Source organism: Pagrus major, chromosome 20 (genome assembly GCF_040436345.1).
Source record: "Pagrus major chromosome 20, Pma_NU_1.0".
Lineage (NCBI taxonomy): Eukaryota > Metazoa > Chordata > Actinopteri > Spariformes > Sparidae > Pagrus > Pagrus major.
Genome location: NC_133234.1, coordinates 10,222,757 through 10,248,325, shown reverse-complemented (window position 1 = coordinate 10,248,325; position 25,569 = coordinate 10,222,757). Strand labels below are relative to the sequence as shown.

Here is a 25,569-nt window from a genome sequence, read left to right as displayed (position 1 = left end):
AAGGCACTTTCAATCTCCCAAAGATTGTCTGCATGAATAAAAGATAAACAATTGGAAAAAGAAAACCAGAATAAAGAAGAGTAAAGAAAGCTGTCCCCTTTGAAATGCAGTCTGAAGATGAAGCTGACCTCTGAAATCGTCTGCAAGAAAATGAATGCAGGAAAGCACTCAGAGTGAGCGGTAAAGGCTGAGATTGCCTGCATGGAATTGAAAAACACAAATTTAAAATAACAAAAAAACATATCATTATTGGTTGGCAGTGACGTCTTTTAGACCAACGCGGTCATGAGATTCAAACCCTTATTGGCTACCCTCCTCCTGACCTGGGTTGAAGGCTGAAGGCCTGTCTGGTAAGGCACTTGACCACTGAGTGAAAACGCTGTGAATAGGACTGGTTATCCAGTGAGTAACCACAAAAAAGCTGGTTGAAGGTGTGTGGGACTTGGGGTGAACAGACAAAGCAGTGCTCACACAATGTAAACATGCTGATGTTTAGCAAAGAAAATGCTTACCATCTAAATTTAGCATATTACCATACTAAAATGTGATAATTATCACGCAACACAATGTATAGTTGAGGGAAATGGGATTGCCATTGGTTTTTCAGGTATTTGGACATAGCTCACGGCTCAGCAACGCAGCCGTCAGCGTGTGAGCCTGTGGACATGCACTTCTGTAGGCTACCTCTGCCGCCAGGATAATGATAGCTGGCACCCTCCTGGGAAAATGAGGCTGATCTGACAATGAGGAAATACGATACACAGCTCATTTCACTTCGCTTCACTCCAACCACAGTAGCACATCTTACTTTCTGTACATTGTTATCTAAACTGCCTTGCAGTACAATCAGCGTGGGAGGACTGGTGGGACTTCCACCCTTAACTGCAGTGATGTTAGTACTATGGCTGTAGGCATTAAGCTACATAAAGAATCAAATCCTTCTCCTTCCACTGATGGTGCCATACTTTACCCATACAGCCATATAGACAATGCACCATATAACCATGCTATACCTGCTCTACCCACTGAACTATATGCAGATGGGAGGTGCAGCACGTGTTCAGAGAGTGTTAATAGCAGTATCACACACAGAAGAGGATTGTTAAGTCCATTTCCAACCAATGTTTGTCTCTTCGCAATGCTTTCCTGCACTCTTCCGTTTCCCTTTTCATGCTGAGTGGATGCCCCTCGCAAAAACATGCACTCTCTGTGCTGATAATACCACGTCTTGTCTCTGCAGCAATCCCATTTACCTGTCAGCCTTGAAACAGTGCTGGTTCCTTTGTGCTTTTCTTTGTGATAAAGACTCCGATCTGGGGACTGGCCTTTGCCTTGACAGACAGAGTTGGGAAGTGGGGGAGGGAGAGAGAGGGGGTTTGCCGGAGCGCTCAGAAAATACCCGGAGTAAGCAGTCAGAGTGATGAAAACATATTGAATGCTAACGGAGGAAAATTACCCAGAGTCAAATTGAATTCCGGTCAGGGTTGCAGAAAAATGCACAGAAAGGAGGAGGGGAGTCCCTTCCAATATGCGACTGTATTTTGTGATTATAATACGATCTTTTTATGCTGCAGTCAATTGAGCCATGGTCGCCTTAATTGGCAGATGTGTTTGAATATTCTGAAACACTTTTACTATTTAAATGCTAATAATGGTCACTGATGTAGATCTGAAAATAAAGGAATAAAGGAAGTAAAGAAACGTCCATCCATGTCTAATCATGTTTGATGTTCCTGCCTTCAGTCTGCCCTCCCTTTCTTTCTTTCCCATCCCACTCTCCATCATTTCCCTTTCATCTCTCGGTCACTGATTGGATTTGCTAATTGCGAGCTAACTTCCTACCTTGCCGCTAACCCTCCCCTCGATCAGGAATTACATCTAGGAGAAGCCATTTTCCCTCAGACCTTTTCTCCACGGCACAAAACGTTATGTGGTTCTTAACAAAGCCATCATCTACACATCTGTGAGAATGGGCTGCGTAGGAGTGAACATGCAACGTGTGCTCTTGTATTGAAGGGCGGTTGTCATTAAAGTGCAGGTCTGGGAAATAATTCATCATGAAATGGTGGCTGTTGATAATTTGCATGACAGAGGGATACAAAATGATGTAGCGTGGAGAGGCATCTTGTATCTCCGGCTACCCATAAATCACTCTCAGCCATCAGTCACCACGCAGCATCCCCTTCCTGTGTCCTCCAGTTACACGCACACACACACACACACACACACACACACACACACACACACACACACACACACACACACACACACACACACACACACACACACACAATCACAAAGGGAGCTGGGAAATGAAAGTAGTCAGCATGTCATCTATTCCTCAGAAAGCGTGCATGCCTTTTGGACATTTGGTACCCAACGTGGTACCTAATCATCCTGAATTCGCCAAGCTATGATCCTTATGTTTCTCTAAGAACGACAGGCCTTGAAACTGTTCGGATGTCACAGATGTATGAGGGCGTAGCGCTGAGAGGGAATAGTTGAAACCCACGGCCAAAACCTGGGGTCAACCTTCAAAAAGCAAGAAGTTCAAAGTGGCAGCTTCAGTCCTCCTTCAGTGTCCACACAGGATGCGTTAAGGCACAGAGCCGAGTGGAGGTCACCTACATTTTGGCAACGCTAACAGCCCAAACATCATCTGTACTGAAGATATGACAGTAAAACACCTTGAAGTGCTGCTTAAACCACAGCAGGGGAGATAGTGGGAGGTGACTGGAGCTGAGATGTAGTTGTGTGAAGCTAACGATAGAACTAGCACCAATAGCAGAGACTTCTGAGGGAGTCAGAACTCGCATCGGCTCAGAAGTAAAATTTAAATGGGTAAAAACACCCGTGGGCCGTCCGGCTAGTGTGAGTGCGCCCTAAAAGACTTCCAACCTGCTCTGGGAGGGAACTGGAATCTAACAGAAACAAGGCATCATCAACAGTTCAATCAATAAAACAGTAAATGAACAGGAAGTGTTGAGGATTGCTCCATGGATATCGTCTGGATTGTTTGGACAGGCTTTAGGCTTTATAGGCTTTATCTGGCAATGGTGTAAAGTTCAAATCATCCTCGTAGTATTGTAAACTGCTCTGTTTCAGCATCCGATAGGCCTTCAAAATCATCAATTTATTACTCAAACCGACCTTCCTGAAACAACATGCCCCCAACAAGTCTTCCCCGCCAACCCGCTCCTTCGCCGGCAGCAGAAAGAGAAAGCGAGACAAAGAAGAAGACAGAATAAGAGAGAGAGCGAGATAGAAAAATCAAAAGCATTCTTCAGCTCCATCATTAAAACAATGGGGTTAAAGGCTTAACCGTGGCCTCTTATCAAATCCCCAGCGGGTGGTGAATGTGTCTTCGCTTTTGAACAGAGTAGGACCCTTGCTGATAAAGACAACCGGCAGCAAGAGAGAGAGAAAGAAGGGAGGAAGGAGAGACCATCACAGCAGCACACGGCTTATCTTTGCCTCTAATTAGCTACTGTATGTACAACTCTACAGCCGCTGGCAATGTCGGGAATCCTTATGAATTTCTCTGCTGCACTCTTGTTTTTGTTTTTTCCACCCCGTACATAAACAAGGTTTTGAGGCAGCGTGGAAGCGTCTATCCGTCTATGTATCTTCAGTCCTTCTTGTTTGTATGTGTGCTGAAGGTATCCTGAACGTAGGCTATAAACCTTGGAGGAGGAGGAGGACGAGGAGGAGGGCAAAGAAATCTAATTACAGTACTACCATGTATGAGGAGAAGAGAGGAGAGGAGAGGCACTGAGAGCATGGGACGACGGGATTCAATCTTCTCTGAAGAGATGCTGGATGTGTGTGAAAAACTCATCCTCAACAAGCAAGCAACCTACAATTTCTGCCTGTCTTTCTTCCTCTGCTTGCAGAAACTAAATGCTGGCTGAGTTTCATTCATGCACTGAAAAATCGACATAGGTAGGGCCAATAAAGCCACAGAGAGCATATTTACTATGATTACGGGTATGACAGTGACGAGGCAGCAAAGACGGAACCATAATAAGAGTAAAGAAGTTCCCTCTGGGGGTTTTAAGGCTTTGTGTAATTGTTACCAACAAACTGAATGTACTGACTGAAAATTCATCTACCGAGGAGTAAATACTACAAGAGAAGTAAAAAAACTGGTTGTCGCAAAACGGCCAATAAATCACAGACTTCTTTGTGCATTTAAAACACGTCCGTTTCTAATCAGGGGCTTGCTTTAAGCTCAAAAGATATTAAACACAAGGAGCAAGAGCACAATTAAAGACAAGATTTAATATCAACTAAATCACTGTCATAGCTAACATCACAGTAATTGCCTGTGCAATTAAAAAGGGGACTGCACGATACTTTACTTGCCCGAGAGGGGGTCATCACGCAGAGACAGTGTGTCATTAATATGAATTGGAATGCAGTCAACAGTTCCCAGGGTGGAACCGCTCGCTCTGATGAGCCACAGGAAGACTAATTGGTGTCGCACCTTTCCCATGTGCGCCTGTGCCGCTGAGATAACATATAGATACTTACTGTAGAATATATCATGCACAGAAAAATGCAGTCGCGTAGCGATTTATATGCAAAGTGCATTACGCGCACACAAAAATAAACAGTCATGCGCACGCAATTACTCAAACTCACACATCCTATGAGTAGAAGAAGAAGAAGTAGGGAGAGAAATGAAAAATACCTCAGTGAGGAAAAATCAATTAAACGTATTTCTTTGTCCGCAGGGGACTACATTCTCCATTTCCATCATATGTCCCTGGAGTTGTGGTGGTGGTGGTGGTGGTGGTGGTGGGGGGCTGCAGAAACCCAGCAGCAGCAATAACAAAGTCACAGACGCTGAGCCAAATCCCCCAGCTCCTGCGAGTCAACCGACACCACAAAAGACACCTTTGGAGTGGTCGGAGAACTCGGTTACACACAGCAGTGTGTACTTGCTCACAAGGATTGATTTGATGCCAGAGACACATTTGCAAAACATCCAGCGATTCCATTTCAAGGCCGCTTTCTGTAGAATTAGAATTTCTACACAAAGAATGAGGAAAGCCATCCAATTTTTACCTCTTTGTTCATACCAGACAGCTAAAATAAGAACTTTGAGGCAGCAGACTAAGAAGAATATCCTTGAAGAGTTTTTTGAATAACATCCATGTGCTATTGGTACAAAGAAACACTCTCTGAGTGTCTTAAAGTGCTTCCGAATGTTTCATCAAGGGATTTTGAAGTGAATTTTATTCTCACACTATAAAACATTTAATCCTTCAACTGTTGGTATAGCTACATTTTTCTTCCAGGCAAAATTATATGAGAACTGGCTGCACAAACATAGATAAAGACTTTTTCTTGACAACTGCTTTGTTCAATGAAAATCTTAGAAAAATTACATTAATGCTTCATCTGTGCCTGCGTGAAGGGGTGTGTACGTGTGCGGTTAATGATGCCGCACTTTACTGTAATGACAGTAATGATCACCAGAGTACAGGAGCACATCTGGAGGAATCGGATCACAGGGTGAAGCGGTGAGGACAGGCTAACATGGGAGGCAGATGATGCGTGAATAACTCAACGCAAAGAGGGGAAAAAATTACCATAGCCAATCTAGCCAATGTCCAGAAGAGACATAATTTAGCACGGATGAGAGGAAACACAGCCCGCACAGACAGGAACACAAACAACACACTTTCCCTGATGCTCTTGTTTTCTTCAATATGAAGTAAATAACATAGTTTTCTGCAATTCTTTGCCCGTCTTTATTATTTTCTCCTCTAAAAAGCCTGCAGTGTCTCCACTGGGATATTTTTACCAGGCGCTAGTTTGCTCTGCAGGAAACTCTTATTTCATGCAAATTCCTACAGTTCCTTCATTTTGTGGCTAACATATAAAAAGAACAACAACAACAAAATCTGTGTTTCCTTAAATTTAGCTTTCTGTGAAGTTCTGTACACACATAACTTCTGGTAATGGTAATAATGTATCTACTTTTTATGTGACATTGGAACATTACGTAAAAACCAAATAAAGATGTATGATGTAGCTGATTATCTATTAGTGTAGGCAGTCAGCATTACAAATGTGAGAAAGTAGAGCGTAAGTCAATTTTGTGAAAACCAAGATATTTCATGATATCTTAACATTCCCAAATAATTTGTAAGCTCAAATCCATAAAAATCATAACACAATAGAGAGACTTTAGCTAGCAGTTCTGTTAGGCTGTACTTCCATAGACACATCACTGCTTGAAGCTAAATGCTAATGTCCAGTGATGGAACGTGACTAAGTACATTTACTCAATTACTATACTTAAGTAAATTTATAGGTACTTGTATTTGACTTGAGTATTTCCATTTCCTGCTTCTTTACACCTCCCCTCCACTACATAATATTGTAGTTTTTACTCCACTACATTTATTTAAAGACTTAAGTTACTTTGCAGATTTCATGCTGCATCTGAGCCAAAGTAGCTCATTATTAAATCTATTTTATCAGCACTCAGATAAAAAAAAAAAAGAAAGCCAAGCAAACAGCCTTGGCCCTCCCTGTAGACACTGCCTGTCTCTAGTTCAGAGATACAGCTGTGAGCCAAAGGAGTTGGTGTGTTTAAAGGGGAAAGTCAGCTGGCAATCCGCTCACCACTGCCAGCAACGTGGACACTCCAGCACACATGTATAAACGCTCACTACGGCGTCGGCTCTGCGTAGAGCCTACATGCAACCATAAATCAGCCTTTATTGTAACACTAGAAGCCAAGCTTGGTGGATGACATTAAAGTCCCAGATTCTACTGTAGTCCATTCCATTTTAGCAGAAGCCTATTTTATTTATTTATATTATTCAAGTTTAAGCACAAAATTAAGTTTCTTGTCAAACATTAAAAAACATGTCAAGAAACATCATAAAAATACCCAAACACACTGGAGTGGGGCTTCAAAAAATGCCCAGATGGAACTGTTGACACGAGCACCGTTTTGTGCAGTTTATGCAGCAAGGCATTTTTGTACCATCGGAGTTCTTCAAGCTTGAAATATCACCTCCTTTTGAATGTCCGTTTACTAATGGATTCACTTATCTACCAAAATCCATTTGCACTGAAATATTTGAAATGCTTCAGGCAAATATTGGTATGTGCGATTAATTAATCACAAAGCTTGTAATTAATTAGATTAATTTATTTTAATCACTTGACAGCCCTAGTTTATGACCAGTATCTGGTACATATAGAGAGTAGTAGCTCTATCATAAACTGACACAGAGCACAGTGATGATCACAGTCAGTCTCTTTTACAACCATGCCTCAAGGACATATATTCAAGTAGAATCAGGGTACAGATGCTACAGCATCAGACAACAAGATACTCCAAGTAGGAGATGAAGGAGATAGCAGAGGGAGCATAAAAGTGAAACGGGGGGGATCAGAAGAGAGCAGAAAGAACTAAGAGATAAAGGCTGTATTATTCAACAATAACTGGTGTGATTCTTTTTGTGCAAACGCTGTTTTTTTAAGCTGCTTTACGAAGAGCTCGTAACAATGAAAACGCTGCTCTGTGTATCAAAGCTTTTTATGTCATGTTTCATATGAAACTTGAGGCTTTTCCTCTCTTATAGATTTCATGTCATTGAAGGACATTTCAAGGAAAAATTCAACAGACAGAGTTTGACATTTTACCCAGCCCATTATTATGTATGGGATAGGACTGGACAGAGAGTGTGCATGAATGTGATGAGTAAAACATGTCTACATGCTTGTAGATAAATCACATCCCTTATCTCGCTGCAATCAGAAATGCCATAAATCATACTTACACACACATGTGCGTACCAACATGAGAAAGTCATGTAGTGTTCCCGTCTTTACAGCGAGCGGCAGCATGTCTGTCATCAATTATTAATAACTATGCACAGTACATGTATGTATATAGTTCATACAGTACATGCCTTGAATGTATGTAGTCTGAATTTATAATTGCTGAGAGAACGTAAGTGAACAAGAGTGTGGGTGAGAAAAGGACACTTGCTCATAGCGTGTTCCTCACATATGTTTCTGCATATAAAAAACCCACACGGATCGCCCTTTAAATCTTTAACCAGCGTTCCCTTAGAGGAGCAATCAATTATGAGAGAGAAGGGTCATCAGACCAAAACGGGCCAACATGGTTAAATACATGCTGGAATAATGGATGGATAATGAAATTAATACCATCCCCCGCCAGTCACCTTGATGCATGATTGAGAAGCACGACACTGGTCCGTATGAGCGGTCCTGTCAATCAGTTGTGCCGAATTGGCCGTATAGCGAGAGAGAGTGCACGTGTGTGTGTTGAGTGGCTGCTTTCTTAAAGACTTATTGTCCTTGTGAGAGTTTCTATGCCCGATACCCTTGTATCAGACTCTTATAAGCCGACAACAATGGATTTTGATTATGGAATTATTCTTCTTATAGGAAGTGAATTCATTAATTAATTCAATTACGCCTACTGCACTCGAATGTGTGTGTGTGCTTGTGCCAGGAGCTCCTCCTGTGGTTCTGGCTAATGGCATATTAATCCTCTAGGCTGGGATCTTAACTGTGCTTCAGCTAGATGTGTTCGGACTGAACAGGTTTAACAGGAATATGAGATAAGAAGTATTAAGACAAGAAATGTAAGACTACTTCACAAGTGGCCTAAATCCATCATTACAGAAAATACTGCTGATATTTTACATTTTTGGAAGGGGCTGCTGTTTGACTTTTAAAACAATAAAACTTCATGTCTTCTGTGACTTCCAACTCAAAGACAAACAAAAAGACAAATCTGGATTGACAGGATTTTGGAGTTAGAAAAGACGACACATATTGTGCATCAAGTTTAAGTGCCCTTCGGCAAAACACTGGACATGAACCTGCTCAGTCACACAAGCTGGGTTACGGGCAAAAAAGGGTTTTGTGAGGTCACAGTGACCTTTGACCAACAAATTATAATCAGTTCATCTTCGAGTCATAGGGGACACCATACAGACGTATGTTAGGAAGGACGGACAATCAAGTAACATAATGCTCCCGGCCATAGCTGTTACCGGTGCAGAGGCATTAAAAGGTGAAACTAGTCTATATTTAGTGCCCCCGCGGTGTCCTACCTGCCTTCTTGAACCTGTCCAGCAGGTTTTGTCTGACTCCCCTCTGCAGGTTGAAGTAGTCGTCCTCTTCATCTGGGCTCTTTAGGTACAGAGGAATGTGCTGGAACACCAGGACATGTTTGGGTTTGGGTTCCTGAATGAGACACAGATGTGCGGAAGGGTTTATGACTGATCTCCAAACACAAAATTCAATTGTTGTGTCAGATGGCTGCCGACGGCAGCGATTATCCAAACTTCCAGGCACAGCAAAAGGAAGATGTCATCTAGCTGAAACGCCTTCATAAATCAGACGGGAATAGAATCATGTCATTGATGCTATATTACCGTTGAGGAGGAGGCTCTGCTCAGCTGCTCCTCCAGCCACGTCTCCTGGGCCTCCTTCAGCTGAGGGCAGGCCGAAGCGTCGAAGAACAACTGGGAGTTCAGAACCAGGCAGAGAACTCCACCCACCTGAGACAACAGGAGAGGGAAGAGACAGAGATGTGGTAGATGTTACTGCCTACACCTCATTCAATGTTTTATTTTCATAATGCATTTTCTACCATCTACTGTATATTTTCTATCCCTGCAATTATATTTTTTGTCCTGTTGTCATTTATATAATTCTTACTGCTCCAAAATCCGGACAGAAGATAAATGAAGAATCATCTTATTCAAAAAATTTTCACCGCTACTGCTTATATATGGATAATACAATGGGCAGAGTGAGCATGTAAGGAGGGCCCTGGAGTTGAGGGGGCTTATGGGGGCTAAAGAGGCTAGAAATATGTAAAGTAGTAGAGTAGGCCAACATGTAAATGCTGTTAGGTGTCAACAATGATTTAACTTCATCATCACTGTGATTAAGGGAAGCAGTTGCACTGGTTTGTCCCCTCTTTTAAAGAAGAAAAGCATCTCTAAACGGTGTCCTGACTCTGCTGTGTTCTCGTTTTTAACTCAGAGAACACGACTTGACTTTTATTTGGTACTATATTTATTTGATTGTATTTGAGACAATATCAGAGATGAATATAGAATGCTGAAGAAGCCTGTGGTGAAGAGAATACTGAAAACACTGAACAACACACTTGTTACTATACCCCATGAGAATGTCAAAGCACTACTTCACTTTGTGATTGAGCACCAGCACAAAATTTAAGAAGAAAATACATATACATTTCCCATTTATTAAGAATGGTTATGATACAGTGTTACTGTATTAGGTGTGTTTACCCAGAAGCTGAAATAGTCGTCCCCCCAAGCACTGCAGTACTGTTCCACTGTCCTTGGAGTGGGGGTGTTGCCCAGGTCATGGTTCCCACTGACAAATACCAGCGGGATGGAGGGATCTGTCCCCTTCAAGGCCGCCTTCAGGTCTCGCTCCTGACCTTCTCTGAAAGGGGTGTCTGGGGGGAAGAGGAGAACTCATTGTCGCAATATGAAGGACGGCCGGATGTCCTTGTGAGAAATTAGTTGGTGGTAACAGACATCAGCATGGGAAAAAACAAAACAACACCGACATGGATCAGAAAAATCAATACTTGATTATTAATATTGATAATAACATCTTACCTGAACAGGACAGAATGAGTCAGACAGAGAAATGTATATGAATGTTGATGAAAGCTGTCAGATTGAGAGTGTGAAGAGTACTATAGGCGAGAGTCGCCTAAGGGAAGGGGGATTATTTGGATGATAACGATGACAGCTCAGAGAATGATCAATGCTCGGTTCAGCTCGACTTTAGATCACCATGGTTACTGAAATGATGAGTAGTGTTCTGGTGGAAGTCTCCCCGGTCCACACGGAAAGCCCAACCTTTCTGCTGAGCTGAGCCACATCTTGTCAGGTTCTTTGGTCCTAGACACGTGACGCTGTAAGATCTTTGCGATGTCTTTATTTGCGTGTTGTGTTAAAATCAGGATTACTATGCTATTAAGTCTGGAGTTCACAAAAAGGAGAAGTGCGCAAGAGGGAGGAAAATGTTCTGAGCCACATTAATTCAGTAGGTAACGGGCAGGGAATGGGTGAGACTCAAATCTATTTATAATTCAGAATGTATATCAAACAAACCAATCAGCCCCCTGCTCTTAAGTTATTTCTTCCTCTCCCTCTTCTCCTCTCTTGTTTCTTTCCCTCTTTATTCATCTGAGTAATTATTTTACTGGCCTACTTTTGGAGCAAACGTTTCCTTGGATGTTTGGATAGGACTCATTACATAAGAGCCTTCTCCGACAGAACATCTTGTGCATGACAGAGTGAGAGACTGGAGAGTTTAAAAAGGCGCTCGGATAAAAAGGTAAAACGCTGTTTTCACCTGTCTCTCGTCTATAATTAAGCTAGCCTGTCAGACTTCAGATTGTCAATACAACCGACAAACATGCACTGAAATACAAAGAGAGACACAAAGGCCCTTTTTGTTATGTAAAACAGACTCTGTGTGACACTTTTATTGCTGCACTCCTATTCAGGTTCGGTGAGTAGTGGCTTCTGTGTATATACAGTATATTAATTTCCTTTGATATAACAAGTAGTATATAAAGAAAATAAATAAGATTAGTGCCATAAAATGTTCACAGGTCATAACTAGCTTTCAACAGTGCCATTAAGTATTGCGCCTGATTGGCTAGCCGAACACGGGCTGATGGTACTTGAAGGGAAGGCCAGTGCAGCTCCAGCAAGTCTCATGGTCAATATCACTGACGACGTGAAATATCGACGGAGCTCCTGGGTCGGAAAAGTGAAGCCGATGAGGAAATGCCTTAAACCTGCATTCTCTCTAATTGGCTAGCAGGGGGTTGACTCCATTGGTTTCAAAATAAGTCTGATTGTATGTAATCTTATGAGAAAATGACCCTACTTTTCACTTGATTTCTGACCTCAGTAAACAGATTCCTAATGAGTTTATGGTCTCAATCGATAGTTTCAAGTCTTGTTCAATACAGCATGATGTTCATTTAGTAAATTATTGTCCTGTTCAGAGTATAATAGACAATAAAGCCAGGTATGCTTTAGGGCGTGGCTGCCTTGTGATTGACAAGTCGCTAGCATGGCGTGCCCTCGGGTTGTGCTGTTGCATTTATTAAATAGCCACTGAGCATTTTTTGTTACCAAACGATACTAAATTCATGCATAAAATCCACTTTGACAGAATACTGACCAAGTCACACCACGATTTTGAGCATGCTGGTGAAATGTCATGAAGGTGCATTTTGTCCAAACTTTTATAAAAATGGTAATAATACTGTTTAAAGGGGGAATTCTGGTATATTTAAACCTGTGACCTATATTTAGATGTTTTGGTGTGTGAATGTTTCATATTTACCGAAAGTTTTGGAATTGGTCCAGTAGAGCAGTCAGCTGGCAGTCCGGACATGGTTGCGATGGCTGCAATGTAAGCCTTTGGGGCAACTTTGACTACTAAAGTTATGTCCACTAAAAGTGCTTGTTTTTATCTTACAGAAACAATTCAGAGACAGACCTTTTTGTTAAATAATAAATTGTTTTTGTAACCAGAAACTCAGATTTCACTCAGGAAGAAGAAGTCATGCTCTGAATCTCGTCAGAGGTGAGCTGTTGTAGGAAACGCAAGTCACAGTTTGGAGTTTAGCTAGAGGAACTGCTGGCAAGAATATTTTTCTGAAGTGATGGCTGACCATTCAACTTATTTTGACAACCTAGGACAGTCTAGATGAGTCAACAACTGTAACAACTCACCTTGCGAGAGTGAGACTTGTTTCTGGTTGCAAAAGAGGATCTTACATTTTAACAAAAGGTCTCTTTCCATAGGAATTGTTACCGTAATGTTGAACACTTACAATAACAACCCTAGAGTTTGTCGGAGTTGCTCCAAAGGATTAAATCACAGCCATGGTAGCAGTGTTGCCGCTATCAGCTGAGGTGATCTACTGGACCAAAAGTCCAAAACTTTTAGTAAGTATGAATCATTGGCACACCAAAACATGTAAATATGGGGCCCAGGTTTAAAAATACAAGAATTCCCCTTTAATATGTTTCATAAATATGCTACATTTTGTTCTGGGAAACTAAATCTGTGCCATTAAATCTGAAACAGTATTACCTTACTTATCAAATTACTGTACTTAATTAATTTCACAGTGTCACATTTATCTGTTCAATAAACATATAAGCAGTCTGAGCAATGTTTCAAGTAGGTGATGTGCAGCTTAGCAAAAAGCTGCATCCAGTTTGGTCTCTGAGGAGCTGACAGTTTGAAGCAGAGTCCTGATGAAAATGCTGACAGCTGAGGCCACAACAATGTGGACTCATTATTCCACAATCATAATATTTGACCGCTGCCACAATGATATACATACAAAGGCAGTTGCTCTAATGAAGAAGGGATGGAGAGTAGGGGGTGCAAAGGTTGTCATTTAAAATGCTGCGGCAGCTGGTCGCTCCCAACTGACCCTGCTGTTACAGGCAATTGGATGTTAACCACGCATTCACAAGTGAAGAAAAAATCTTGTTTTCGTTTCTACAAGGTCAGTTTGTTAAAGTACTCAACATTCCAGAGAATCTAGAGGGGAAAGTGAAAGAGAAGCTCTCTTCCCTCTTTTAAACACCATCAATGTGCTCTTTAGCAAGGCACCTAACCTTGTCAGCTGCTCCAGTGGAGCTGGTTGGTAGCTAAAAACAGAAAAAATGTTTTATGCTTGACACCATCCAAGTGTGAAAGTGTGTAATCGTGTGAGTGTGAAGCAGGGTGGGGCTCAACAAGAACATGTAGCCACACTTTACCTTCTTTCGATGAATAAATGTGAAAAAATAGCACTGGTAGCCAAACACCGTGGCAGGGACGCTGCGCTGCCTTCTGCTTCCTCACACCTCCAGCTGCCTGCCCTCAACTACAGCCATCCGCTTACACTGCAATATCCATGAATCATCCCTGAGCACTACACAGTGCAAACCAATCCTCAATCATCCACTACTGCATCAATCTGCATTTGAGACACCTTGCTTTAGATTAATGGGAGGGGGTTACAGGTTTGACACCGTTAAGGCACCAGGCAGTTTGACATTTGTAGTTTGTTTAGATACATATGTCCTGCTTGGACTGTTTATTCACTATAAAATTGGTTTCATACTTATCTGGTTACATTTGTCAGTTAACATGCACTTCTTCACTTCACTTCACCACTGGTGATAGTACCATTCAGCATTGTGCAGATGACCATTTGTTTGGCAAAGGGTAGGATATAAGTGGGAGTTAAAGGATTTCTGATTTAAACCCATTTCCACAAAATATGGCCAATATTAAATATGTAAAGAACATTCACAATAGAGTAATGAAATGCTGCACATAAGTTAATTTCATAAATAAGTAGAATTCCATGTGCATACGATATAATAAAAGCTCATAAAAGATTTAATTAAAAGTGCATTTTCATGCATACATTTTCTCACCCAGTTCTCCTCTGTTGGATGAAGGGCATATGGAAATAAACACACATTGTTGCTCTCCACTCGCTCTGGAGCTCTGACTGAAAGGCCTTGTTCATTTAATGAGATTGCAACACTGTGATTTTCAAACCTTGACAGGACACTTTGGCAGGTTCTCATTGAACCTGTCCAACACTATAAGCACTTCTCTCAGTTTTCCTCTAAAGACTGGCTGTCGAGACTGCACACAGACCTCAGTGCGTGGGGTCTTGCTGTCGCATACATTTTCTGCACTTACACTTTGAATGTGTGGGACCTCTGTATTTGTGACTAACTCAAGCATGTACTGGCACTGACAGGTTGTGCTGATTTGGCAGTGGCCTACAGTTTATGACAAGGTGGAAGCTAGGATGAAGTCATATTAAATGTGTCCTTCAACCCGTTTCACACGCTACCTAGTTACATTACAGTATGCTGGGTTGAGCCCGTCCTAATGGGGGGAGAGTTAGGGATGGTGGATGGATTAAATAAGGACAGGACTTTAACTCATGAGACGGCTGTTCATGCCCAGTGTGAAACCAGAAGTCAACGGTGAGTTATTTAACTTACTAACGTAGTGAAGTAACGTCATGTACATAACGTCACGTACATAACGTCACGTACTTAACATCACATATGTAACGCTGTAATGCAAGTCACCAAAGTAACATAGTGATTTGAACCCAAACAATGATGTTTTCCTAAACCTTACTAATTAGTTTTCTTGCAATAACCTAACCAAACTGCGACCATTTGACAAAGGTCCGGTACCTGTGTTGCCCTTACACTGAAATGGCCATGTCGTTTTGGCTCACTGACAATCAACATATTCAGTCATTGAGGTATGAGGATGTGTTGCCATGTGTGCAATGAAATTAACCATAAGTACTGTAAACTGTAATGTCCTATTAACACCGGCTGATCAAAAGGAACAAACCATTTGGCTAAAATGAAGCCAGACAAAATCTGATCCTCTCTTTACTGTACTCTACTGTGTTTTGCCCATCTCAGCCTAGTAATTTTGCAGTGGAAATCTTCTTAATGACAGCCACACTCACTTTTGTGAGCAGATCATATCATCTGTCACGAATTAACTTTTAATTCAGTGACTAACTTGAAGGCAGGGCTGCTTAAAACATGTTTGTTCTTTCGTTTAAATGCTCTCTGCATGCCGTTGTCCTTTGTGAGGGAAGAAACCCCCATCTGTAGAGCCACTGTAGAGCTGCTAGTGTTCCTGTATTCCCAACAACTCCAACAGAGTGATACATCTTCTCTGTAGTGGATCTCGTCACATCAGAGTCGCATTCTCCCAGTTAATCTTTCATTCAGATCATATCGACAATAAATCATAGAAATGTAATAGTTTAGAACAAGGAGCTTTAGTGTTTCTATCAAGTAGCTAATTAACAATAAAGTGTGTCAAATTGAGAGGAGTTAAAGCAAAGAGAGGCCAAAAAAACGCTGAGCAGGACATTCCTATATAAAACCTGACTAAAATGAATAAAAGATGAATGGAAGGAGATGCCAGCTCTTTTCACCAATGTAAAAGAGTTCACAGGTTCAATATGTGAAAGATAGCCCTGGCTTTGAAAAACTCCAATGTCCTTTCACAGACAGCTTGAAGGCTGAATGGTTTTTCCAAGCCTGATCTTCCTTATTTACATAAACTCAATACACCATGAGCACTGTATAAACACTCTCATTAGCAGTTGTGCACATGCTGTGGGACTGTCGCCATGAGAGAGCTTGAGCTTGACTAACCTGTTGATCTATGTTTTAATGCTCAAGTGCGGTCATGAGCTTTGGATAATGACCAAAAAAATGGTCGTTGTTTAAATGCTGGTATAGTAGTTCAAGTTTTAGACAGTCTCTCCTTTAAGACATTCATGCACTTCACATGAAGTTTGACAGAAGTAGTGAGGAGAGGCCTAAGGGAGAAGTTCAAACACTATCTCACCTTCACACTTCTGGCCAATTGCTGCGTGAAGTGGTAGTGATTGTTAGATCGTCAACTTCAGATTGTTACAGAAACTCTCAGGTTGCAGTCCCACTCCCAGTTCAAGGGTTGGAAAGGTTTGGGGGAGAGGGGGTGTCTGATGCTATTTGACTATCTCATGGGCACTTCTGATGTAGAATATGGTGTCTTAAGAATGCCTTCTGGATGGCTCCCTTAAGAGGTTTTTGAGCATTGTCCAACTTAGGAGATGTCAATGTGAACCCAGAGCAAACTGGGCGGATTACATATCCAGTCTGGCCTGGCAACGTCTTGGGATCCCTCTGAAGGACTTGGTAAATGTGGCTGGGGGAACAGACAGATGGATGGCTGCGAGTGTGACCCAAACTCGGATAAGCTGACAAAAACGGATGGATGAGTGGTTGGAAGGTGGAATTCACTCTGACATTTACCACTGTTGTCTTAAAGGGTGTAAAAGGATCTTTTCAAGCTGACATTTTGAATTGAGTATCTCCTGGGTGACTATTGAAAGGTGAAGTGTGAAAATGGTAACAGAGAGACATTTCTGAACTTCTGCACTCCTGGCAGGTCCATTACTACCCGCAAGCCACAGGACGATCTTATTTGATAAACACACAGAGAACCTCACCGCTCATAAATGTCCCTCCAAAAAAAAAAAATTAAATGCTTTCACTTGTCCCAAAAACAAATTCTCCCTTGGCGGTGTCCCCTTCATACTCTCCTCTGCTTCAGAATCCCACAGAGGGCCCCATTTTATCTGCCTTCAACAGCAATTAAACAAGTTTTCCACAGTTACAGAGAGGGGACAGGGAAGTCCCAAGCTAACCTTTACTTCACCTTTGTGAGTTTTACACACATGCGTGCACATACGCAGTAGCGCACACGTACTTGAACATTTCTCCCTGCTGTATCATGCGTTACATCCCTCGCGAACCCCAAGAGACACAGCTTGAATCCTTTGTAGTGCTCATTAGGAGTGTTAAGTCCAGCATGTTTCTCTAATCTAATCAGCTCCGTATCTTGCTCCCCTCTCCCACCCCCCTCTGCCAACGCCCCCCCTCCCTACTCTTTATCCTCTTCATTTGTCAGCTTTGAAAATAAGCAAGAGAAAGACACAGGAGAGTGAAAGTGAGTGAGGCAGAGGCAGAGATAGGGTGAGATTGAAGGAAGTCCTTGAGATGAGAAAGCGTCTCTTGGGGGTTAGCTTGGATTGGAGAGGAGACGGGGAATTAGGATCAAGGAACTAATTCAGTAAAGGTCTGGATGACATGATGTTGTGGTAGTAAATGCTGGCCAGCAGTTCTTGAGGAAGCATGATCTAAGACTGTTTAGTTTGGGAAATGGGATTGTTCATCGGGGAACGTTGTGATGGGATGCAGATGAAAGCCTTTGAGTCCATCAGGGTTCCTCGCCATCTCCTGTGAATGACATCTTCTAATCGCCACTTCCCCAATGAGTCTTTGTCAGGGAGATTATCAAATGGAGACCTCACTAGTTCGCCTTTCACTTTCCCCACCCTTGTAATAAGGTCTAAAGCACGCACCAAACACTGATGAACACGATGACCCACTTGTTTTTCTATTGCTTGTTCCAGTAAAGAGCTGCAATGATTTGGGGCGGTTGTGGGACAGAAGGTAGAGTGGTCGTCCACCAACTGGAGGGTTGATCCTCAGCTCCTGCAATCTACATGTGGAAGTGTCCTTGGACAAAATACTGAACCCCAAATTGCTCCTGATGGCTCTTTCATTGATGGGTGAGTGTTTATGAAGGACTATTGCCCCTGATGAGCATGTGGTGCCTTGCATGGTAGCCTCTGCCATGCCAGTGTTTGAATGTGTGAATGCTGACTTGTGTTGTAAAGCGCATTGATCAAAAGAAAATTAGTTGCCAACTATTTTGATCATTGAGGATTGGCTGCTTTCCTTTTTTTAATTTTAGCCTTCATTCAGATAAGACAGGTTTGTAATTGACAGGAAATGGGGGAGAGTGAAGGGGGTATGACACGCAGCAAAGGGCCACAGGTTAGACTAGAACCATGGCACACTGCTGAGGACTTGGCCTCTGTACAAGTGGAAGCACGCTTTACCAGGTGAGCTACCAGGGCGCACCAAGGAACTGCTTTTCTTTGTGATTTATGATAATAAGAGAAGATTCTTTGAGTTTTCAACTGTTGGTTGGACCGAAGCAGCATTTCTAAGATGTCACTTTGGGCTCTGGGAAAAATTGCAATGAGCATTTTTTGACAATTTTAAAGACTAAACAATTACTCAATTCATTATTAATCATTTTTTTCCACTTTTACTGTGAAAATAATTTGCAGATTAAACAAAGAAAATAATCATCAGCTGCAGCTTTATTCCAGAACAATTAAAAGAACAAACAGAACTTTTGATTCTTCTACATTAGATTTAATTCACACAAATGCTTCAAATAGATTCATCAGTTGCAAGAATAAATTAGCGTGTTTGTGTACGGTGTCAGACTTGCAAATGGAGGTTGTCAAAATAAGGTATGAGGCATGAGACCGCAGCTGTTTGCTAAAGAGAACAGACAAGACGGGAGAGAAAGACAGAGGGGAAAGGAACGGAAAGGAAAAGAGAATGTGAGAATGACGGAGAGGAGAGATAGTGAGTGGGATCCGTTGGAACAGAAATACAGTTGCCAATTTCCTGTCGCCGACAGGCAGCAGTGTTGACAATGCCGGTTGACAGCCAGCTTCCCCTGGCCGCCACACATTCATTCTGTATTGTAAATAAACAGTTTAAGGGGAAATGTCAGCCGAGAGAGGGAAGGAGCAGCTCTGGCTATAATATCTCTTCCCTCCTCCCTGCCCATGCAGCAGCCCAGTTGCCAGGCAAGTGACGGACGTGGTGAGTAATGAGGATGGCACACACAACCTGCTCTGTTGGTGCTGACAGTAACAAGGGCTGACGCCACGGCGTTTAAAGGTCCCCGAGGCCTTGCGGTTTAAACCCCATGCTTACACTATCTACTGTCCCACTGTGCATCTGAAATAGATCTCGCTGTGACCTATAAATGAGACTGATCAGAGGGAGATGGGGAGGGAGGGATGTGGAGAATGGACGGCAGCCATGTTTCAGTCTAAATGGTGCAGTCATGGAGATGATAAGGATACTTGGACGCCTACAGCAAGACTCTTAGATGATAGGGGGAGACAGCTCCAGGAGTGCAGCTAAAATCGGTGGTCATTGTGACCCAAAAAAAGAGAACAGGAAGGCAGAAGTTGCTCTGTGACTAAGCCAAGCTAAATCTGTGTTGCATATAAATAGTTTGCCTCAAGACATATTTTAGAAACAGAGGCCAAGGACATTTTACAGATGACATACTGCACCACATAAAATATTCCACTTCTGCTTATTAACTTACATAATCTTAAGACCGGAGGTGCTTTCATCACAATCCGATCAAATATGTAAACAGATGTACTGAGAGTGACGGCGTCCAGAGATGGACGGACAGACAGGTTCCTCTGCTGACTTCTTTTCTCGCGCCTGTTCTTTGAGGCCAGGCAGGCAGGCAGCTCATGCTACTCCCTAATTGTCATGCAAAGGTGGTTTACATTGGTTGGCGCCTTGTGGCTCTTCCTGCTGAACATTAACTCTGCAATCGCTCCCGGCCGTCTGTTCCTCTTACCTTGTTATCAAATCAGGCGGCCGGACATCATGAAACATTCACACCACACTGTAGTCACTCATTTCATTACAGTCACTTCAGTAAAAACATCCACTTGCCACTAATACCTGCCACTCTACACGGTCATGGTCTTGTACTGAGAAACAGCTGTATTGTCTACAGCTTTAAAAGGTCTTTTGCTTTATGAGTGGAATCATTCGGTTGATGTTTACAGGTTAGCATTAATCATCACATCACTGTCACAACCGAAACAGGGATGCAGGCAGACGGGAGGGTGCACACAATTGAACACAGCGTGAGTCAAACACGGTGTGTCAGATCCAGACAAGGTAGGAAATGAGCAGCAAAATGTTTATTTCGTTTACTCTACTAGCCACTTCTAAAGGTTGTTGCGCTTTTTTCTTAAAAATCCAACTCTATTCTGAAAATCCTATTTGTCTGCCTAGACAGTGAAAGCATCTGGCGAATTGGGGGAACCAGCTGTCACCATGGTAAAACAAGTCAGCTTGCTGTCGTGCTTCCAAGGCATCTAACATGTCTAACTTCCCTCATAAGATTCATGGAGATAAACAAACACTACTGTTAGTCTGTCCAACAAACCAGACACAGCTTGAAGGCAACCAGGTGTTTTAAAGATAGATACTGCATGCCGTCAAGGGGGGGCTTGACAAACTAGGCTTCACGAACAGGTCAGAAAACTTCTCAAACTCTCAACCTCCGAGCTGCAGCCACTGTAGCACCTCGACCCAACCAGCGGCTATCTCACATAGATTTTTAGAATTGGACATGAATTTAAAGTGCAGCTGGTCTAATCAATAGCCGAAATCTTCATCAGCACAGAAACTAAACTTGCCTGAGAGCAGCCAGAAGGCCTGTGCTATTTCATAGATAAATATCAGCCACTCTCATAGGGGAGTATGTTGTTTACACACTCTGGCTGGGAAACAGAGAAAGCTAATGTTCAAACCTACCTCAATGAGGGATATTCTGTAGCTGAACCATCCCAAAGCTGATGTTCTTCACAGAGTGCATAAATTAGATAAGGACTATCTCAGAGGGCAGCTGAGAATACATAAATCAATATATATGTATCAGACATACTGCATTCTCTTTAAAGAAGGATTAATGTCAGAAAGCTTGCTCGTCTTCTGCTAACAACATTATCTGAGAATATGCAGCAAGACATAAAACGCAGTACAAGGAAGGTTTGAAAAGTCAAGACTTCTTTATATTAACTCACTCCTGACACTCCTGTAAATGGTACGAGTGAAATAACATGTCCATTATACATGTCCTTCGTGCTCATATTATATATTCTGTAGGGATGCATGTTATATATCGGACTGATAAATTACCTGATATTGGGAAATTAAAAGGTGCACTATGTAGTTTTGGAGAAGAAATATCAATCAGAAGAGAAAGATCTTAATTTAATGATTTTATAATGCCTAAACAAACAAAATAAACAAACTCTTTGTTTTCTTGATCAAAAAAACTGAATAAACAAACTGACCTTAAAGGACTTTGATTATATTTGGCGGACCCTGCCACCTTTCTGGCTTCAAACATTGTTCTCGGGACCTTATTTTCCTCTGAGAACAGCTTGTCTATTCAGATATGGAAAAAAAATATATTTCTGAGTTTGTATTATTACTTCATTCATACTGTAAATAATACAATTCTGAGTTTGTATTCCTTCCCCAAAACTACATGGAGCCCCTTTAATATTATCGCCATTATATTAATATTAAGCCAAATTGCTTTCATTGACTTAACAAATGCAGCATTTACAAGCTCCAACACAGCAGGCGGCTGTTTGCACCTTGAGAGTTGGTTTGCGATCCGCCAATAAACACAGAAATTAGACATTTTAAGGTACACAACATTGGTTATCTTATCTGTATTGTCCATGAAAAGAAGGCAATTATCCGTTATTGGTATCGGCTGAAAAAAAATCATATTGTGCATGCCTAATATTTTGATCTAGTGCCATTGACTGTTTCTAAAGATACATACACGCATTGATTTTGCAGGTCAACACAAACCTCTCTTGTCTTTTGCACTGGATTCAAAAAGTAATAATTCTTCCTAAGGTTCATAAATAGCAGCCACATCTCACAATGACACAAGATTACACTGTTTGCCTATTTGGAATCCTATATGACAAGAAAAAGGTATAAAATGTAAATGGTTTCAGTCAGAAACATTTTTGTCACATTTTACTATTATGAAGAATATATCTGACATTGGCATAATAACTCCTTTCAGAGCAGCTTTGGCACCTAATCAGAAAGTCATCTCACACTGAGCGGGTCAAAAACTAAAACCCACAGTGGATTAGAGAGAGCAGAGCAGCAGGTTTAACACTGCTGATCAGTCTGACCTCTTCACGTGGAACATTCTTTTGCACATTACCATAGCATTACCTTTGCACTTCCTATACATTTACCTGCTGCATATTACACTGAGGTTGTGCGTATGTCTATAAATGTCTACATTTCAATAATTCTATGCACATCTTCCATGTAGTATAGTTAGTTTCTCTTTGATTTTTTCCTTTAGTGCTGCTTTTATATACTGTGCATGTAGCATGAGGGAGCTATAACCACATTTCACTATACAGTCCTGTATTGTATGATGGAAATGAAGCTGAACTTTGAACCTTGGGAGGCAATGCAAAGGCAGTCACAGTGATTATGAGTAAGTTACGGTGGATTTATAGTTCTGTGTTATAGCTTAGCCTTGTAGATACTGTGTGCTTCCTCAAAAATGCTACATGTCAGGACCAAAGTGGCTACAGAGATACCACACTGAGAAGACAAGTACTGTGACTGGTCGGCTTGGGTCGCTTGTGTTGTTTTTAAATGCCCAAGGAGATTGTTAATAGTGAAGACAGCATTAAGCAAGTTGAAGAAAGTGTCTCTAATCTGTTGCTTTTTAGTAACGCACGACTAGAAAGGCCATCTTCACTTCAATCGCTGTGATCATTGCTCTGCAAGAATGTAAACACAGCAGTCTCCTATTCTGTAATGAAATGAGGTGATAGAGAACTTACATTGAAGTAACTCCAGGTACGTTGCATAGCCTGACATTGCTCCATATCATAAAGTGAGTAAACCATGTGAACTCTTAATTTGACACATTTATCTAAGGCATGATGGAGCCTGATTACATACAATACATTTGTCTAATGTGGTGGTGATATTACTGGGTGAAATGGGACGCTGATCTATAAATCAAACACTGACCTGTACCCTCTGCATTTTTGTATGTCCATGTCCAAGGGTACAAAGAGTATGGTCAGATCAAGAGAGATGCACTAAACTCCGATCAAACCGTCAAAACTAGGCAGTGCTGCTAAACTATGAACTAAGATTCTGTCACTACACAGCCTATTTCTTGCCTAAAGTGTTTTGTTTTTTCAGAAACATATTTTAGCATATTAAGCTGCAATAGAGAAAAAGTGCGAATCGGAAGTGGCAGCCATATTGTTTCTGTATTGTGAAGATGGACTCATCTAAAACTGAAGCTTTGGGATTGTAGGACGCGTCAGCCGCCATCCCAAGGCCTCATTATTTGACAAGTTGGGAAAGAGAGTCAAAAATCAACTTTTCTTACAAATAGCACCTTTAAGCAATGGCAATAGCACTTTGATGTATGGGGCGGGGGGTTTAAATAGATCATTAGATAGGTGAAAGCCTTCAAAGCTGTGACCAGCCGATGATCGGCTGATCAAGATGGCATAAATGACTTAATGCTCTTGCCTGGATCTACACTATTAAGTTCAATGTGTCCAGATCCAAGCTGTTAGTATCAAATATTAGATCACATTTGACTTATAACAGAACTACTGATGAAGATGAACAAGATGTCAGTTGTATTAAAAGCTGTATTGTATTGTATGAAAGTAGGAAAGTAGGAGTAGTAGAAACTTTTATGTTCACTGGCCTCGAACACCAAAGTAGGTGCTTTCTATTTTTACCAGAGAATAAAAGATATGATTTGGTTTGACGGCTGATTGTACAATACAACATTTAACAGTGTTTGGGTGGTGGTTGTTAATCATTCCTAAGTTTTCTGATACTGGTAATACTTTGATCTCCTCGATGATAAAACAAGATCTCAGCTTCGGGTGTAAAATCTGTCAACATGCAGCTTTGGAGTGACGAGTACAAAAACAGGCCATAAAACAACTTGATTGGCGAAACGGTGTGTAGTGCGTAAAATCACAGCTTGTGTTTCAAATAAGTTTGCTGTTATCTGTAAGAGCCACTCAAATGCTTTGAAGTAAGAACAGCATTTTCATGATGTACCAGATGCCACCAGATAATGCTCGTGGGACCACCGCTGTGTCATTTGGTCTGACTAAAAGAGGCGTAGCAGAGTCAAGGCTCATGCGAGTGGCATCTGTGAGTTCGCATCATGTCCTCCAACATTAGGCGGATAATTGGCAGCCACCCTGGTTGATGCCAATATCTTGTTTTTAACCACCATACGGCTGTGAGTCCGCTGGGAACCTCTCTTCACTGCTTGTTTTCAGTAATAAGCATGTGCTGTTGGAGCATATTTACAGCCCTCAGAACTTGTGTTTATCACTCAGCCAAGTTGAAAGTGTTTAGCAATATAGGAATGTACTTTCGTGACAATAAAACACCAGGGACACCACACTATTTAAACCTACTAGTGAGAAATATGTTCACTGTAGACAACGAAATGACAACGTCTTCATTTTGGAGAGAAATGGCGATTGTGATACTATCATGAAGTTCTTGAAACCTATGAAAAAATCTCAAGATTTATGTCCTTTATGTCCTCTCTTCCTACCTGGCATCGCATGGACCAGGTCGCCACACAGCACCATGAACTTTGGCCTGGGTCTGAGCTGGTTTACGGCCTCCACAGCCTGCTTGGTGAGCTCCACCTCCTCGGCCCATTCCTCCCCTCCGCTGTCACAGTCGCCATCCCTCCAAGCCTTCATAAGCCCCAGCTGGGGGTCTGCGGCCTGGATGAAGCAAAATGGTCCCCTCCAGTCACGCTCTGCATCTGAAACAAGAAGAGGCGAGAATGGACTCAGCAGTTGTGTCGACAGAAACCGGCACTGGATATTACCAAGAGCAAAGTGCTTTAAAAACGTTATTTAAAGCTGCATTACATGTTATAAGGCCCATGGAAACAAGAAAATAGTAGACTTCAATTAATTAAATCTGCGCTAATCAATAATCTTCTATAAACAACTGATTAAATTTCTTTATCTAAAAATAAATTTGCTGCTCATACAGACAAACGGAACCCCCGACCCCGCCGTTCTCTTCAGCTCTACAGAGCATTTTAACATTTTTCAGCTCTCGTCTTGGTTTTACGACCGTTAATTTTACTCTTTTGCAATCTCATCAACTTCAA

General features: G+C 41.8%; 1 protein-coding gene across 1 annotated transcript in view; it reads right to left on the bottom strand.

Annotated features, from left to right (window-relative positions):
* cpped1 (calcineurin-like phosphoesterase domain containing 1) overlaps positions 1–25,569 on the bottom strand; it is a 39,255-nt gene that overhangs the window by 9,175 nt on the left and 4,511 nt on the right. Inside the window, exons 2-5 of the mRNA XM_073489931.1 lie at positions 24,994–25,212; positions 10,332–10,504; positions 9,444–9,569; positions 9,120–9,252 (exon numbers count right to left, since the gene is read on the bottom strand). Coding sequence (XP_073346032.1) covers positions 9,120–9,252; positions 9,444–9,569; positions 10,332–10,504; positions 24,994–25,212 — 651 coding nt within the window. The remainder of the gene's footprint in view (positions 1–9,119; positions 9,253–9,443; positions 9,570–10,331; positions 10,505–24,993; positions 25,213–25,569) is intronic.